This window comes from Rissa tridactyla, chromosome 3, assembly GCF_028500815.1.
Source record: "Rissa tridactyla isolate bRisTri1 chromosome 3, bRisTri1.patW.cur.20221130, whole genome shotgun sequence".
NCBI classification, from domain to species: Eukaryota; Metazoa; Chordata; class Aves; order Charadriiformes; family Laridae; genus Rissa; species Rissa tridactyla.
The window spans coordinates 71,787,446-71,804,574 of NC_071468.1; the positions used below are offsets into that span (position 1 = coordinate 71,787,446).

Below are 17,129 nucleotides of genomic sequence, written 5' to 3' on the forward strand. Positions count from 1 at the left end.
GTGTCTGCCCGCGTGTCGCCGCGCCTGCCCGTGAGTGCACCCACATCCCGCGGGGGTGGGGGGGCGGCCTGGGAAGCCCCCCACGGGTCCGATCCCCGGGGACCCCCGGGGTCCGTCAGCGCGGGAGGGCGGTGGAGCGGCGGCCGTGCCCCGCGCCCCGCCCCCGGCCCCGCCCACGCCGCCATTGGGCCGTCGGCGGCCCCGCCCCGCCCCGCCCCGCCCCCGGCCGCCCGGCAGTTCCGCGCGGGCGGAGCGGGGAGCGGCACCCGCGGCGGCGGCCCGGCAGCATGGGCTGGAGCTGACAGCGCCCGCCCCGCAGACGCCGAGCGCTGCCGGCGGCGAAGGGAAAAGTTGCCGCGTCCGCCCGGGGAAAACTTTCTGCCGCCGACGCGGGGAGGAGGAGGCGGAGGCGAGGAGGCGGCGGCGGCGGCGAGAGCCGTCCGGTGCGGTGCGGTCCCTGCGCGGCGGCGGGGCGCGCTGCGCCGCTGGTGAGGCGGCGCGGGGGCCATGCCCGCCGCTAGCCTGCTGCCGCTCTTTGGTAGCGCGGCGGGGCCGGGGGCGCTGGGCGGCCCCGCGGGCGGCGGGGCGGGCGGCGGTGGCAGGAAGGCGGCGGGCCCCGGCGCGTTCCGGCTGACGGAGAAGTTCGTGCTGCTGCTGGTGTTCAGCGCCTTCATCACCCTCTGCTTCGGGGCCATCTTCTTCCTGCCCGACTCCTCCAAGCTCCTTAGCGGCGTCTTCTTCCACTCGGCCGCCCTGCAGCCGCCGCCGCCGCCGCCCGGCGGGCAGCCCCGCGCCCCACCGCAGCCCGGGGGCGGCCCGGCGGCGGCGGCCGCGGGCGGGGCGGGCAGCCTGGAGCGGATCCGCGCCGACCACGAGCGGGCTCTGCGGGAGGCTAAGGAGACGCTGCAGAAGCTGCCCGAGGAGATCCGCAGGGACATCCGCCAGGACAAGGAGAAACTTCTGCAGGACGCCCGCGGCAGGAAGGAGGCGGGCGCCCCTGGGTTGCCCCAGCGCCTCTTCCGCCAGCCCGTCGGTGCTGTGGGGCAGGAGCCCGCCGACCCCGCTGTCCGGCAGAGGAGGGACAAAATCAAAGAGGTGGGTGGCGGCGGTCGGTCCCGGTCCCGCGCCCGGGGTCGCGCCTCGGCGCGCCCGTGTGGGGCAACAGGTCGCTGTCGGCGGAGTCGGGGGGAGCCTTTCTGCCGCCGCCTCCTCCCTGCGGGAGGGGGTCCTTCTGGCCGGGCTTTGCTCGGCAGCTGCTAGGCAGGTCGGCTTCGTCGCCCGCAGTTGCACTCTCGCAGCCCGCGGTGCGTCCCGCGCCCCTGCGCGGCCGCGGAACCAGCGCTGCCTGCGGACCCGGCAGTGCCGGCGCCGGGCGCGCTCCGTGCCGGCTGCTCCCCGCCTCCCCGGCACGTTATCGTCCTCCCCCAGCTGTTGCACCGAAACCCGGGGAGGAAGCAAAGCCCAGTGAGGGGCGGCAGAGGGGGCGGGGGGCGCCGAGCGGGGGTTGGGGGCAGCGGCGCCGGGGAGGAAAGGCGACGCCCGGGAAGCCCCATCGCGACGTGGGGCCGCCTGCCTGCCCCGTGGGGCATCCCGGGCTCGGCCGCTGGTCGGTGAGCGGCGAGTGCCTCCCCGGGGCGGGCGGCGGGGGACGGTGCCCTCCCCGTGCCGCACCGGTGGCAGAGGAGGTGACCCCTGTCCCCTCCCTGCGGTCCGGCGCTGGCCGAGCTCGGCGCGTTTCCGAGTGCGAGGTGCGGGTGTTGTGCGAGCGCTTCGGAGATGTCGCGATCTGTCTCGGATCCGTGCGGTTCGCTGTTGTGTGATATCGGCTGTCTGAAGAGTTGAGGGTATTTGGCAAAATACAGTCTATTTAGGTTATAGCGGTGAAGCGTCTGAGCTCTATGTGTTTTGACGAATGCTCTGAACTGTCTTGTTCTTTAGTGCTGCTCGGTTGGTTCAGGTACCCTTTTAAAGTCCTTTCTTACAGAAATGCTCCAAACTGGATATGGGTAAGACTGTCGTGAGCAGAGCTTGACAGGGTCCTCTGACACAAGAAGAATTTCCTTGATAATATAGTTCAACCTCCCATCATTACTGGCCGGTTTATTTATCGAGCTGCCAGTTTCAGTTGCCTGCGGAGATTAGGGTTTATGAATTAATCAGTAGTATGTTTCCTGTTCTGTGGTGATGGAAATGAGATAGGAGTGAGACTGTAACTACTGAGTATTTACTTCTGTGTTTGTGAAGCATCGTTAGCCTTATTTGGACTGACTTATTTTTATTGTCTGTACAGAGCTGTCTGAAAAGTGAGCCCTGACATCACAACTGAGCACCAGATATCAAGCTCTCAAAAACCTCAAGTTGTGTTGTGTGCTCTGGAGTCCTTGCATCGGTTTAACTATTTTAGCACATTGTGCAGCAGTCATAAGTAATAAATATCAATGCAAAGGTATTTTGAAGGGAGAAACCCTCGGGAGTGTATGGTACAGACCACATCTTGAACTGTGCAGAGACTATGTTGTCGTCTGTTGTAGTCATAGAGCCTCCCTGAGGCATATGGAACAATTAGAAATATCAGCAAACTCTTTTTCCAGTTATCTTGAATTGCCATGTAGAAGTATTTAGAAGTAATGAGGCCCCAGACCTGATGTACACGATTCTGTAGTATAGAAGACCGCAACAAGTAAATAAGCGTGAGGAAGAAGATAAAACTTAAATATACTGCTGCTTTTGCTGGTCCTGCTCTGTGCCAAGTTATCTTTTATTATATATGGATACATTTGCGTGCATATATATTTGTATGCTTGTGTAGATATGTGTGTGTACATACATACATAACCCAGTATCTCTTCAATTTTTCTACCTCCCTTTCCGTTCTATCGCTCTTCTTTCTCCTCCACTTCTGCACAGGAGCCAGTCACCAATAACACAGTAACCCCCCAAAACAGATTTTTTTTTTTTTTTGTCTGTGGAAGCATGGGAGATGACAGAGGGACTGCACTTAGTTTCCAGATCTTTATTTTTCCTTCATGTCTCAGTATAATTCCTCAATACTATGTGTTGTTTCTGGGAGTTTCCTTTCCTCCTGTTTCAGTATGTGACCTTAACAAGTTTTTTACTTAATTGCTCTTGCATTTTTGGAGTACCTTGCCTGGTTTGGTTTTTCTTTCACAGAATACTTCTATTTTTTTTTTTTTTTTCACTGACTGAAACAGTGTTTCCTGTTCTGTGTTAATTTGCTTCATGTTTTTTGATGTGTTGGCCTTCATGTTGCTTTTCTCTGTCTTTGCAAGCTCTTGGCTACTTTTTTTATATTGATACTTTACTGTCAAACTGGAATTCTAATCCGCAGTCTTTTTAGAAAGAGTTTTAAATTGTAACATTTTAAAGCATGAACTTCTGTACTAGGCTGTACATGCAGAGAAGCTGGAATTATCCCTTAAAGCTCCTCTCCTTGTGGCTGGTGGTTGCATGCTGGAGGTGCAAAAATGAAGAATCTTTCTGCTTTCGTACTCTTTGGAGCCTGGAATTTGTGCCTGCATTGTATGGTGTATGTCACATACCTAGAACTCAAAATATGAAACTATTCCTGTGGATGTTTTTGACAGAAGGAAGCAGGCTACTTTAAAGGAAAAGAATGACAAAAAGTTCTGTCATTTCCAGGCAAAAATTCTGCCAAATCCGGGCATTTCTGTCCTGGAAGAGCTCTGTCTTGTCAACCTGCTGACATAAAGCTGAGAGGGGAGAGAGCTTAGAGATGTTTTGTTCATTTACTATTTTGAATGTTAAGTTGAAATAAGGGTTTGGAAGTCTAGCCAGACTGCTGTGATATGGCTTGTGGTCACAAAACAACAAAATGCTGGGACTTCATAGCATTTCTTAACAAAGTTTTGTTACAGAAATTTTAACCATTTTCTTCTGTGGCATACTCTTTCGTATTTAAAAAAAAAAAAGTTAAACTTAAAAAAGGTGGGACTATAAAGATTCTTGAACCCCTTTTAGTGTCAAAACCAACATAGTACAACAAATAACTAGAAAAATAAGTTGCTAGAAGTTTGTCAAGCAGGTAAAAGACTTGTGGAAGCAGGGGGAAGTGGAGATCATGTTGCTGTCACTGCCTTCCGCTCTACCAGAATGATATGGTTGTTCTCAGGGTCTGTGTGTGGTGATCGTCCGGACGTGTTACACCTGCAGGGCCTGCCTGTGCCCAGGTGTGCCCCTGTGGGTAAGGGGTGTAGGCCAAAGACGGGAGATGCTAACAGGTGCTGCGATATTCCTCTCGTTCTCTTCTGATGATGAATTACAGGCAAGCTCAAAAGAAAGAGGGTCTGGCAGTACTGCCAGCAGTGGGGTTTGCCCAGCACATCCTGTTGTAAAACCGCTGTCAGTTGCTTGTGGCTGCTGAATTTTTTACTAGTCGATTTAATGTTGCCTGCTCTGAGCATCTTCCTCGTGGCAGGTGTTTCAGGATGGCTTGAGCAAAAAGGCATAGCTGCTTTTGAGCACACCACCCCACTTGCATTTTGTCAGAACTTGAGTTCTTTGGGCAGTTCCACTGATGTTCGGGTGTCTCCGTGACTTGGGGCTGAGTCTAGGTGTCTGGTACACGTACACCTCACACTCCTGTTTGGTTTGATGTCCTAATAGGAGCCCCATACTGTGAATAAGGAGGCTGTGGTTTGTATTCCTGCACTTCCACTCATTGATTTGAGAGGTGTCTCCTCTGTAGAGCAAGTACTTCTTGTGGTATTTGTTCCCCACCTGTAAAAAAGGGGGAGTGGAAGGCAACGATGACTCTGTTCTGCTCAAATAAGCTGAAAGTCTCTGCTCTTATCACTGTTGGTTGTGGCTGGGCGTCATTATTTCTGATGTCCAGGGAACACTTGCAGGTTCACAGGCAGTTTGGAAAAGGTGGCAGCTTGATAGGAACAAAAAAAGTGCTTAGAAGAGGATGGTAATAGTGAGGACAGGCTATAGAAGCAGGAGATGCACTGTAGGGAAATCTGACTTCGAATCTTTTCCAAATCTCATTCCTCTCTCTTCCAATAATAATAAAAAAACCCAAAAGTTATTGAATTATTTAGGTGTTAGGAAAATGGGAAAAACTGAAGTCTTTTTATTACAGAGGAAAGGAATAGAAAACGATGAATGAGCTAGCTCAGGTACTAGCAGCAATATAATCACATTAGTGCGGTGCTCTGCCCAGGCTAATTAATCCTGTTGAACAGCAAGCTATTGGTGTTGGTGGAGCACCATACTAATGCAGCTGTGCTGCTCTTGCACAAGGTAGCTAGCTTGGAAACACTACACATTATTGTTCAGTGCTGTTTGGACATATCTTAAGGATAAAAGCCTCTTTGGAAAGCTGGAATCAATGTCCAAAGTACCTCGTGGTGCTTCTAAAACCCGCACAGCTCTCAACCGTTGCAGTCATCTAGTGTAAATCCTGGAGAGGAGAATTTTATTCACTGATTCTGTGGTCATTCCTGAGCACTAGTCCTTTAAGCTCAACAGAACAATGGTTGCAAGTTAGCAAAACAGACTCCACAGCTGAAGATTACTTCACACTGTCTTTCTATGAAGAACTGAATTGAAGTTGCCTTGGCCGTGAGAGCTGCCTAAGGCTTTCCCAGACCCTCCTAAGTCCTCAGCATTCATTTTGTTTGCTTAATTGTTTTCCATGGTGGCTTTTATGCAGTTTAGTTGGAAGTCATTAGGTTAAGCAAGCAGTCTCAGTAATGTTGTGGGAAGTTCAAAAGTATCTGGAGGAAAGAAAGCTTGTAAGCATGGAAATAAAGCTTTAATCAGAGCTCTAATACACACTTGACATAGCAGCACTTGAGCATAACCAGAACTCTCCGATATCAAGGAGGAGTGATGGCAACATTATAGGAGGTGGCTTGCTGCTGAAGAAGAGCCGCTGGCCCCTTCTGCCTTCCTGCATGCTACCACCACTTGCTTTCCTACTGCTTGCTATCCTGGTGCACCTGCTCAGAGGTGTCCAGTGCCAGGCTGGGGGGAGATTTGTTTCCTTTTGGTGATTTTTCTGAGACAAGGTGAGCTCACTTGTACTTGTTGCTGTCAAAAGAGCAATCTCTTCTTACTACTTGTGACTGCCTTCTTCCACTCTCTTCTTTGTGTTCGTTTCGTTCTAGCCCTCCGTACGCTGCTTCAGCTCACTAAACCAGCAGAAAACTGCCAGAGCAAAAAAAGTTGGATAGTTTTCTGCCAAGCCTTTTGCCAAGTTGTTGAGTTGAGGCCTTAATGGAAGAGTTGACTTGGTCCTAGTTTTGGCTGCAGTGAGGGAACAGTACTATGTGGACGAAAGAGGTACAAGACCTCTTTCGGTAGCCTTGTTTTAGGAGCCGGTACCTGATCTTCCGGCCTGGCTTCTCTGTTAAAATTGAATCTCTACAATGTGACATTTGCAGAGCAAAGGTTCAATCTACTGTAATAACCTTCTCTAGCAGGCTGAAGTGCTGTGGTTCAGGAGACCGTTACCTCCCAACACCTTTTCTCAGAACAGAAAAGGGGAAAAGAAACATAATGGCAGGAATTCCTGAAGCCCCAGCTCCTGTAGACCAACATTCAGGGTGCTTTTACTGGGAGGAAGGTTGTGCAGGCCTCCGTGGGGGGTGGGGGGGAGAGTTAAAATGCAGCTGTGGAAGTATGGAGTGGTTTGGGTTTCAAACAGAAAAAGCCACCTTCCCTGATGGTACATTTCTTTAAGAACAAGACACAGTGAAAGGAAAGGAATTGAGATGTAAGGAGTAAGCAATGTGATGATTCCTGGTAACGTGCTGATGACGCAATGCATTTCAAAAGAGGGTTCTTTTGTGACCTTAATGCTGACATCCCGTAGCAGTCATTCAGTTTGTCAAAGGAGTTTAAAATGTGTTTTGGCTTCCCCCCCGCCCCACCCCAGCTTTATTTACCTACCTATAATCTTCAGTATTTTTTTATCTCTAATTCTTTTTGAGTGTTTAGCAGTGCTTTCCTTCCTGATATATATTGTTGGTGTTTTGGGTTTGTTGTTTTTTTTTTTTTTTGGTAATGGTTTTATAAAAGATGGTAAGGATGTGAATTAAATACAGGGAATCAAATAAGGGGCCGTAGGTAGGTACCTTGTACCCGAAACTTAAGGGCATCCTTACAGAGCTCGTGGACGTTCTCCCCGGGTTGTTTGGGAGATTTGTGCTCTTGTAAAGTGGCAGCTGGAGGTGGCAGGGGTTATCTTAGGGCATCTAAATTGTCACAAAACAGTAAGTTAAATCGCTTGCTTAGGGATAATGGCACTACAAGATGCAGAGAATCATGGAATAGTTTGGGTTGGAAGGGACCTTTAAAGGTCATCTAGTCCAAACCCCAGAGAAGCTTCATCTGAGTTACTAAGAGTATGATTCAGTGACTCTGTTAAGCAACCTCTTATTTTCTGTCACTTGCCAGATCCTATGCAGAACCAGTTCAACCTGCCAACCAGGCAGAAAACTATCCCCACTTTTGTTAGGTTTGTGGCCTGTTGGGGTAGGGAGCCAAAATGGCTTAGTGGAGGTCTGAGCACGGTGGAAGCAGTGGACCCCCACTAAGCCAATGCATTTGAAAGGACAGCAAAGTGGAGGAGAATGGGACTGAGGCATCTTTTCGTCTGCAAGACATGAAATAGGGTATGCCTTTGCCAAATTAATGTTCTTTCTGCTGGGAACCCTTAAGGTCTTTTTAGGGGAGGACATTGTTTCAGGTGAGTTGCTTCAGCTGCCTTTTTTTTTTCTGGCAGCCTCTTCCCAGTCAAATGATTTGAAGCTTCTGCCATGCAAGCAAATGCCTTTCTGATTTGAACATTGGTCATGAGGTGGAGGGATGTCTCAGTGTGTGGCTGTGTGCATATTTGACCAGAACAGGGTGTGTTCCCATTGCTAGTTCATGTTTTTTCAGCTTTACACCTGTTTTCTGTGGGCTAAGAAGAGTATTTAATTTTCTTACATTCAGACTTGGTCTGTGTTCTCAACAGGTAAATTTACTGAAACTAATTGCATGTCCTATGTAACTGGATCCTCAGAATTGTAAGGAAAATGAAAATACTTTAATTGTTCAGTGGAAAACATCTGGCTTTCACAAAAAAATCAAGCACAAGGTTAATTCTTTAACTGAAAACCGATGTGCACGTTTTTGTAAAGGCAAAACCTAAATTCCAGACACACAGGACTCTTTTTGTGAAAGCTAAACAAGGCGATGTAAAGATGTGAGGTAAAGCTTAAAATGGAATGTCTCCTGCATTTTGGCAAAAGTTATATTCTCATGGTGATAATTTCATATTTATTGTTAGTATAGCAGCCTACGGCAGCCATTTAATATAAAGAAATAGAGTAAATCACAACATTGGTGAGTACTGTTGCTTAAGGCTGTAGTTCTGAAGCAGAGAAGTTACACCTGTTTACTAAAATCTACCATTGAGGCCAAAAGGTGTCTTATCTCATTCAGGGGGAAAATAAGTGGTAGACAGCCAGGCTTTGATAGCTTCTTTGAATGTTAATGAAAGCACAGGACTATGAAAAGGAAATCATGCTCAGACAGGAGACAGCACTTCTTGTGGAAGGTAATTAATGTGGTCACAGAAGCACCTGTAGGACTGTCGGATGGACAGACCTTTTCTTAAAGCTGTCTGAAACATGCTGCTTTAAGAATTGTTCAGTGTGTTAATTTTTGGTTGGGTTGGGTTTGTTTGGTTTTTTTCTAGCTTGGGGAACGAGCATAAGTGTAAGCTTCTGCTCTTTTAATCTTAAAGGAACTACTTGTTAAGATATTCTATTTATTTACAAGTAATAAATTTGTCTTCCTAACTTATTTGGCAGAATAAGAGTCTAATACTTCAGGAAAGTGGTTTTGATTCAGTGTTCGCTGCTGTCTAACGGTGCAGCACTTCTGGAAATAAACTGCTGCCTGAAATGGTACAGAGATGACGAAAGACTGTGTTCAACACTGACGTGTGCTTTTTTGGTAACAAGCTCAGCTATTCAGATGTGTCTCTGTGTAAAGTATGTTTCAGACATTCAGTTTTGAGGGACTTTGTGGTCTTAAGTTATTTCTAGAACTGTCATTTTACAAATAAAGAAAATAATTGTTTAGGTGGGCCTATGAATTAAGCAATATGGACAATGTACCAGATACTCAATGTACTGGTTCCTTTTTTTTTGTGAAAATCTCCTTTACCCACAAAATTTGTTTAGGGTTTTTTTTTTTACTTCTCTTTTTAAGCATGTGATATAAACAATGTGTGCACGCTTCTAAGAAGCATCCCTGTTTCTCTGTTTTCCATGACTTCTTATAATTGGGTCTGCAAGTCTGTCATGAAAACATAATTGGTGAGTAATAAAGCGCGTGCTTGCCCGAACCAGATCAAATGAAACCTTTTTACAGAATTGCGGTTAAGCGGGCTGTCGTATCGCAGTGCTCGGCAGCCTTGCCTGCAGAGTCCAGAAGGCTGTACCATCGTCATGGGAAAGCAGTTTGGTTTTCCAGGGGTGAGAGGGGTCTAGCAACCTGCGCAAGATCACACGGTGTGATGGTAAAGAGCAGAGCTTGACTGCCTGGCTCTGATTTGTGTTTTTTTTTTTCCACCCACTAAAGCAGGGGCTGTTGCTGTGTGCTGGGCGAAGGCTGTCTTCGGTCCTACCCACGCTGCAGGTCTCTAGCCTGGGCACGTCAGCTCAGTGGGGTCAGTTTAAACCTGGGGTTTGGTGTCTGGTTCGTGGCTGCGCATGGGCAGCTGTGGTTTGCCACTGAACTGCTGCTAATCACACTGTTTGTTATGGGGGGACACTAAACCTGAGACTCCCTGGGTCTGTGTTTGGGTCGCTAGCTGTGAGCTTTTTAAGCAATACTTGAAATCAAATGCTCTGTTTTGAAGGAAGGCAAAGTAGGGTAGTAAAAATCCCAGTTTGCCTTTCTTGAAATCTTCGGTTTGAACTCTGTTGTAACGGAGAAACGCTTGTATGAAATAACATGACAACTTGCTATAACTCTCTGCAGTAAGCTGATTGGATTTTATAGCTGGTGTTTATGAAGATACAGGTATTGCTCATTCTGATGCCTCTAATTTTAAAAGCTTTTCAAACAGATTGGATGAGCACATAACCTGCTGTTACATTCTTATAACTGTTAAAGTTAAACATTCACAGCCCTTGTGGGAACACTGAGAATGCAGTCTCTCATGCAAAGGTAACTACAAGTGTAAAATCTACTTTCATTTGTCCTCCCACTCCCTCTTGGAAACTACATGTACCTTGGCTTTTGAATTGTCTTCGGGATAAAGCAAGTGAATGGAAGTCTGGCTTCTAGGAAACTTGGGCTTTTCTTTTTTTAAAGTGCAAATCTCTAATAACATAAGAAGTGACATGAAAATTAGAGGAGATGGTAGGCAATACTGAGCAGAGAATCAAAATGATGCTATGCAGTGGATGAGCTGATGGCTATGGAACATCTGGCTGTTACAAGACTTCCTGAGCGCATCTCAAAAATTATTTCAGAAGAATCGACTTTTTTCTCTGATGCTGAGCAGAAACAGAAGTTGCAATTATTATGTAAAAACATGCAGGTTTGCACCTCTCATGTGAAGATATATATTGCTGGCATTTAGGTTAGAGGCAGTACTGTGTATTGTTTATATGAATAAAGTAGAAAGGAAAGAATGATACTTTCTTACAGAATTTTACATCATCTGACTTGTGTAGGGGTGATCTTATTGCTTGGCAACACAAACCCTCTTTTTCAATTATTTATTCAAGTCAGTATGTGCTTTTAAAACATTGCAATAAAATTGCACTAGATCCGTGTGCCTTGTTTCTTTAATTAGTATTCAGACCACTGTGAGGCTATTTCTTTAAAGTATCTGCATATTTTTCTTTCACTTGGTCCACTGCATAATAAACATCTCTGTGCCTTTTGAAATTTCTTTTGTTCAGGGACTGCTTTCTTCCAAGGAAATAGGAAATAGCTCGTGTTAAAGAATACCAAGCTAAAAAAAAAAGAAATAAATTTTGCTTTCAAAGCGTAGTGCTTAAGGAGATAGTAATTTTGCTATTCACGGATACACGCCCGCAGATGCAGAGCCAGTCTTTAACTTCACTGTCAGTTTTCTCACTGCCTTTGAGCACTGACATCTGTTGGTGCACTGAATGGTGATACTGATGATAACGCTTTGCCCGTGCTGCTGTCTGCAGGGAAATCTGCTGCTTGTTACTGTGGTTGTAGTTCTCCACCCATCTGTGATTTTGAGAATTGCACTTCAAATTTTGTGTTGGACTTAGATAGCGTTACCAGGTTCTTTAAACTAAAGCTTAAAGAAGAGAAATAGATGTTAGGTGGATTTCCATGCCCCCCTCCTCCCCCATCGTGCAACAGAAAACCTAATTACCATTTAGAGAGTAGAAGAGTTATACGCATTACGTATTTAAAAAGTCATAATACTTCAAAGCTGCATGCTGCTTTTTTTTGTTCTGGTGAGATCGGCTGAAGAATCACCACGGGAAAAACTATGCTATGTAAAGACAAACTGCAAGTTGACTGATATTTTTATGTCTTATTCTGTAAAGCTCTAGAGTAAGCATGGCACTGAACCCGAACTGAATCTTCATAGAAACACGTGTGGTCTTGTCAAGGGCTGAAGTGACATCAGAGATCAAGAAGGGCATTTCAAAAAAACAACCTTTCTGAAGAAAAGCCCAGAAGTGTTTTCGTGCAATTTCTTTTTAAAAAAATCACTGTATTCATATATTGAGACAGAGATGTATTCATAGCTCTCTCCATATATATGTTTTACATAAGAGTCTAATATATTGTACAGTTGGTAAATGATAAATTCTGTTGTCTATAGCTGAAGATGTAGTTTTTTGGGGGCAGCTCTGGTCTGAATAAACACCTTGAAAAAAGTAAAAGGCATAGTTGTTTAGGGTTTTTTACATCTAAGTTGAAAAGATAATTATGCATATGCTGCAAGCAAAATCTAGTATATTAGGTTGTAGCAAAGAAATCGTTGTATTTCAGTAATCAGTTTTGCTCAAGTTTATTTTTTTATTATATAAATCTAAGCCTTGCAAAAAGTAGATACTCTGTGAGAAAGTTTTCAGGCTTCATGGAAAGAGTTTTCATATGTAGCCTGATCATCTGAAAGCATTATGGAGACATGGTTGGTCTGCATTTATGCACACTGCAGTCCTGTTTGTTCTTTCTCCCAACCTTCTGCTTACCGTACGATTTTGTTGCTAAGGAGGAGGGAGATCCACACTCACCACTGGCCCTCTGGAGGCCTGATCCCTTGCTTAGAAAGCAGGAATAACTTCAAAATTAAAAGAGGTTGCTCAGAGTCCTGCGTATTCATGTGTGGAATATCTCTGCAGAGGGAGGTTTTGCAGCTCCTCTGAACAAACATATTCCAATGGCTGAAGACCCTTATTGTAGTTTTTTTTTAATTATTATTATTGTATCTATCTAGAATTTCTCTCTTGCTGCAACTTGTGACTACTGTCTTTTCTCCTTTCATTGTGCATCACTGAGAAAAGCTTGGCTACCTTTTCTCTGTGGGCACCAATTAAGTAATTAAGAAGCCTTCTCTTCTCTAGTCTGAGCAAACTCAGCTCAGTCTCTCTCTTCTCATATGTCATGTCTTCTCAAAGCTGTTTTCTAGCCTGTAAGTTCCTATTGCATATTGTGGCATGTGACTGATTATTTTACATTAGGTATAATATTTTTGCATTTGCTTTTTTTGGGCTTCATGAGGCTTGTCAGCTCACTCCTCCAGCTTGTTGAGGTTGTTCAGGTAGGAACCCTACTCTCCAGCTTCTTGATTGCTGGAGTTTGGTGTTACCCATGAAGATGGTGAGGGTGTGTTCTGCTCTGTTATTCAGATCAACCCCAGAGAAATGTCACTTGTAGCTGGCTACTAGTTAGACTTTGACCTGTTTACTGCTGTCTTGAGCTTGTCATTTCAGCCACCTTTTTCATCAACCTTGTTGACCAGCCATCTAGTCCATATCTTTTTGGCTGCCATGGTGCTAAGGCGTCAAAAAGCATACTGAAGTCAAGGTAAATGATGTCTGCTGCTCTGTTCTCATCCACACAGCCAGTGGCTTCATCATAATAAGTAACTGGGTTGGTTGAGCACATTTTGCCTCTGGGAAATCATGCTTGCTGTTCACAAAGGTGCTTCTGTTCTTATTGTTCCTGGAAATAGATTCAAGGAGGATTTGCTCCATTTTCTTCCTAGGGTTTGGAAGAAATCTGACTGGCCTGTAGTACCCTGGGTCTTTCTTCTTGCTTTTTTCCTCAGTTACTCAGTTACCCTTGATCACTACCCTTACAAAGGTGATCTAGAGAGGCCTTGCAATGGCATCAGCCAGCTCCCTTGGCACCGTCAGAAGCATCTCATCTGGTCCCATGAACTTGTGTATGTCCATTTTGCTTTAGTAATCCGACCATAACTTTGTCTTCATTTACTTCCACCTTTGCCCATGCCCTTGCCACAAAGCCCGGTGAGCGTCCCTCGCCAAGTAAAGAGCAAAGCAAAAAGACAGAGTGCTCGATCTTTTTCATGTCCTTTGCCACTGGTTTTCTGAACCTGTTGAGCAGCAAGTCCCTGTTCTGTTTGGTCCTTCTCTTGCTGCCGATGTACCTGTAGAGGCCCCTCCTGTCTCATGGCAGTTTCCAGCTGAGCTGAGTCCAGGGTCTTTATTACTGGTCTTCCTCAGTTCCTTCAAGATCTTACTCTCCTGTCTAGCATTTAAATGGCCTTGGGGCTTAGGTATTTCTCATTCATGCATTAATTGTTTTGAAGTGAGCTTTTAGTATGGGAGGTAAGGTGGTGGAGGAAAATGGCATGTAGCCTTTTCTGGCTGACTTGCGTCTGTGCTACCTCTTGGTTTCATTAGGAAAGCCCAGCAGGCAACCGTGTGTTAGCTCAGCGGCTATTTGAAATTTTTAAAAATAAGGAGATGTTTACTGGAGAAACGGGTATGGTTAATATAGGGAATTCCCATTTGAAGTTTTGAAATACAAGCTATCGATGGAAAACCAAACTCTCGGTTGCAACTTTTGCCACTTTAGTGGGTGTAAATGGGTTACTAACATACTGACACGGGCTGCGAGACCTACCATCAAGGAATCTTGTGCTGTTTTGAAGAGTCTTTCCTCTGCATGCCTCCGATCAAAATATCAATCACCTGATGTTTATGCATTGCAAACATGAAGCTAGGGACTTGAAAGCTAATATAGTGTCAGTTCAAAGTTGATAATTTCAGGGTTTATATATTGTAACTGAAATGGCTACCATTGAATTAGATTTAAAGCACAGTTCTCTTTGATTTCTTTCTTAAGTATCTAATCACTATCTTACGAACTTGTGGGTTTTGATTAAATTTCTGTGTTTTGTGTGACTTATTGCATGGTTTACAGTGGGCACTGTAAATATTTTTACAGTAGGGTTGTACTATTGCACTGTGCTACCAATTCATGAGAGTCCACTGTTTCAGCATTTGATTTTCTGTCACTTTTGACATCACAAAGAGGTCTGGCTTTACAGAAGCTTGGTTTTGAAATGAAGTCTTTCTTTATACTGCCTCATGCTCAGTGTCCAATCTCGCTAGTCATTTCTAAAAGGGTAGGTTACCAGCACTATAGCGATACATGAGCACCCCTTCGATTTGACATGCCTGTTCTGATTTTGCGATGTGAGAAGCAAAGATCTTTCCAGCTGTAGCAGGGACTATATAACCTTCCTTTTGCCCCAACTTTATGATCCTTTGTTAAGGGAACAGTGATCGCCCATAGTTTTTATTTGACATTTCAAGTGAAAGTGTGAAAAGGTAACTGTAAAACCTACATGAATACTTTTTGTGGGAAGAAGTTTGAGGAAAGGGCTTCTGAGTTTTGGAAAGGAGTCAAGCTTGTTTTAACTTTCATTAGATGTGTTTTCCTTGTCTGTGTATACAGGTTTAATTTCATCAAGAAAGTAAGTTATTTTGAATCTTGTTTAGCAATCCAAAGCGTGACTGGTGCATCTCCACTTTTACACTTTTGATCTGTGACTTGAAGTAAAAATTCAGCATTTCATTTTCCGAGGTAAAGCGGGTCCTGTAGTCTGAGCTATTGAAGGTCACACCACTTGGGTCTCTTGCATGTGAAAAGAAACTTTAGATGAATGGTCTTCTGATCCATATGTGCTGGGCATCAACAAAACATTTTTTTCTGGTTAGTTATAGTCTTGTCATTCTAGGTTCTCATGAACACGACTACTACAAAGTTATTTGAAATGGATAATAGTATACTGTAAGATGTTACATGTGCTCATTTCAGAGTGACTTTATAGTAGCTTCCTGGTGTGCTAATTACCCATTACTGTGTTCTGTGATGGGAGGATTTTGTGGAGTTTTTTCTTCCCTTCTGTTTGAGTGCAATATTTTTGCGGTGCCTATTTTATTCTTTATTTGCCATGAGGGTTCTTATCCATTTCAGATTCATGCCACTGTTTGAAAAATACATATGTTTTATTTTCTGAGGAAAGAACAAGGCCAGCGGCTGATGCCAAAGGCTCAAAAACAGCTTTAAAAGCCTGTGTTCATGTGCATGCTGCAATGCAAATAAACGGGGACGTGATCTACTACCTCAATGTCAAGCACACCTAGTGTCTGTTTTACCAGCCCTACTTTATGTCCGCATGAAGAAACATTTCCCTAAGAACTTTGTGGCTGGTTTTACTGCAGCTTCACCAATAATGATTCTCTTGTACTTGGTAACATCGTGTCGCTGTTAGTCCTGTGTTATGTGGGGAACTTCTGCATGCTGTAAAACAAGCTGTGAATGTGATATAATCAGAAAGAAAATAACCTATTCATAATTTCTCTTGGATATTCCTGCTGTGCTTTAATATGCAGTTTCAAACACGCTGGTTATAAGAAATATCCTGGGTGGCATTGTATGTGCCGTAATCAAAACAACTGGGAATTTGTTATGTGTTATCTTTTCTACTACCGCTGTGCCCCCCACAAAAAAACCCACCCAAGTGTCCACTTCTGTCTTTTCCTTAAAATCATTAAGGATTTGACTTAATTCCCCAAGGATGTTATATAGAAGGAGGAGAGAAACTTTGTTGGTTTTCTGATGGGAGAAGGAACAGTGAAAGTATGTGAAGGAAAACTTGATTGTTTTTAATTTGAAAACTAATAACTGGGAACATCATGGATGTGCCACATCATACCAAAGAAACCAGCATACAAAACAGTGTCTGGAGTGAAGTGGTAGAAGCTTTGTGTGTATGTATATATAAATACGTATGTGTGTTAATGAAAAAAGACCAAAGAAAAAGCTCATACCTTAATATGTGGAATTATTGCCAAAGAAGTAGAGCTGTACCATAATTTTTACCATCTTTCTAAACATGGTAAAGATAGGGTTGTAGCACACTTCTCTATCTGTATTTGCTTTTACTGTAATTAGAATGACTGTTTCACAGCCGTTACGGTTTGTATATGAGACTGAAACCTGGGAAAGGCCCTCGTTTTGGCTGGTGAGTAGGGAGGAAGTGTTTCACAGCTCGGATGATGAAAAGTAGGTCTTGAAACTTACTGTATAGCTATATGAAGGTGTACTAATGACTTTATTGTATGAAATCTGATTCAGTGTTTTATTATTCGTACGTTTTACCTTTTGCCCTGTGGACTGTTGGGGAGAAATAACATTTTTTGATCTTCAGAAGTGCTACTACTAATTAAATATAGACCTCTTTGGATAAGAACAGTATTTGCTTGCAAGTCACAACATGTTTAAAAATAAATTTTATTCACTATTTTATAGTACTGAAAATCCTAATCAGGAGTTCTCAATCAGTTTTTTTTATACAAGGAATTTGATAACAATGGATTTGTATAGTTAATCCATGTAGTTAATCCCTCTCACTCAGTTTCATTCACGCTCTCCGGCTTTTGTGATATGGTTAGTGTTACGGAAGTAGCTATGGCCTCACTAATACCTCCGTATGAATTTAGAAATATTTTATTTTTTTCTAGCAGAACTTTCATTTCTTTTAGCATCTATCCCTAAACCTAATTGATTCTGTTTCTACAGAAAAATACTGAAAATATGTATTA

General features: G+C 44.4%; 1 protein-coding gene across 1 annotated transcript in view; it reads left to right on the plus strand.

Annotated features, from left to right (window-relative positions):
- The first annotated feature begins 397 nt into the window (after positions 1 to 397).
- Positions 398 to 17,129, plus strand: part of MAN1A1 (mannosidase alpha class 1A member 1) — a 154,339-nt gene continuing 137,607 nt past the window's right edge. Inside the window, exon 1 of the mRNA XM_054194409.1 lies at positions 398 to 1,095. Coding sequence (XP_054050384.1) covers positions 508 to 1,095 — 588 coding nt within the window. The 5' untranslated portion in view covers positions 398 to 507. The remainder of the gene's footprint in view (positions 1,096 to 17,129) is intronic.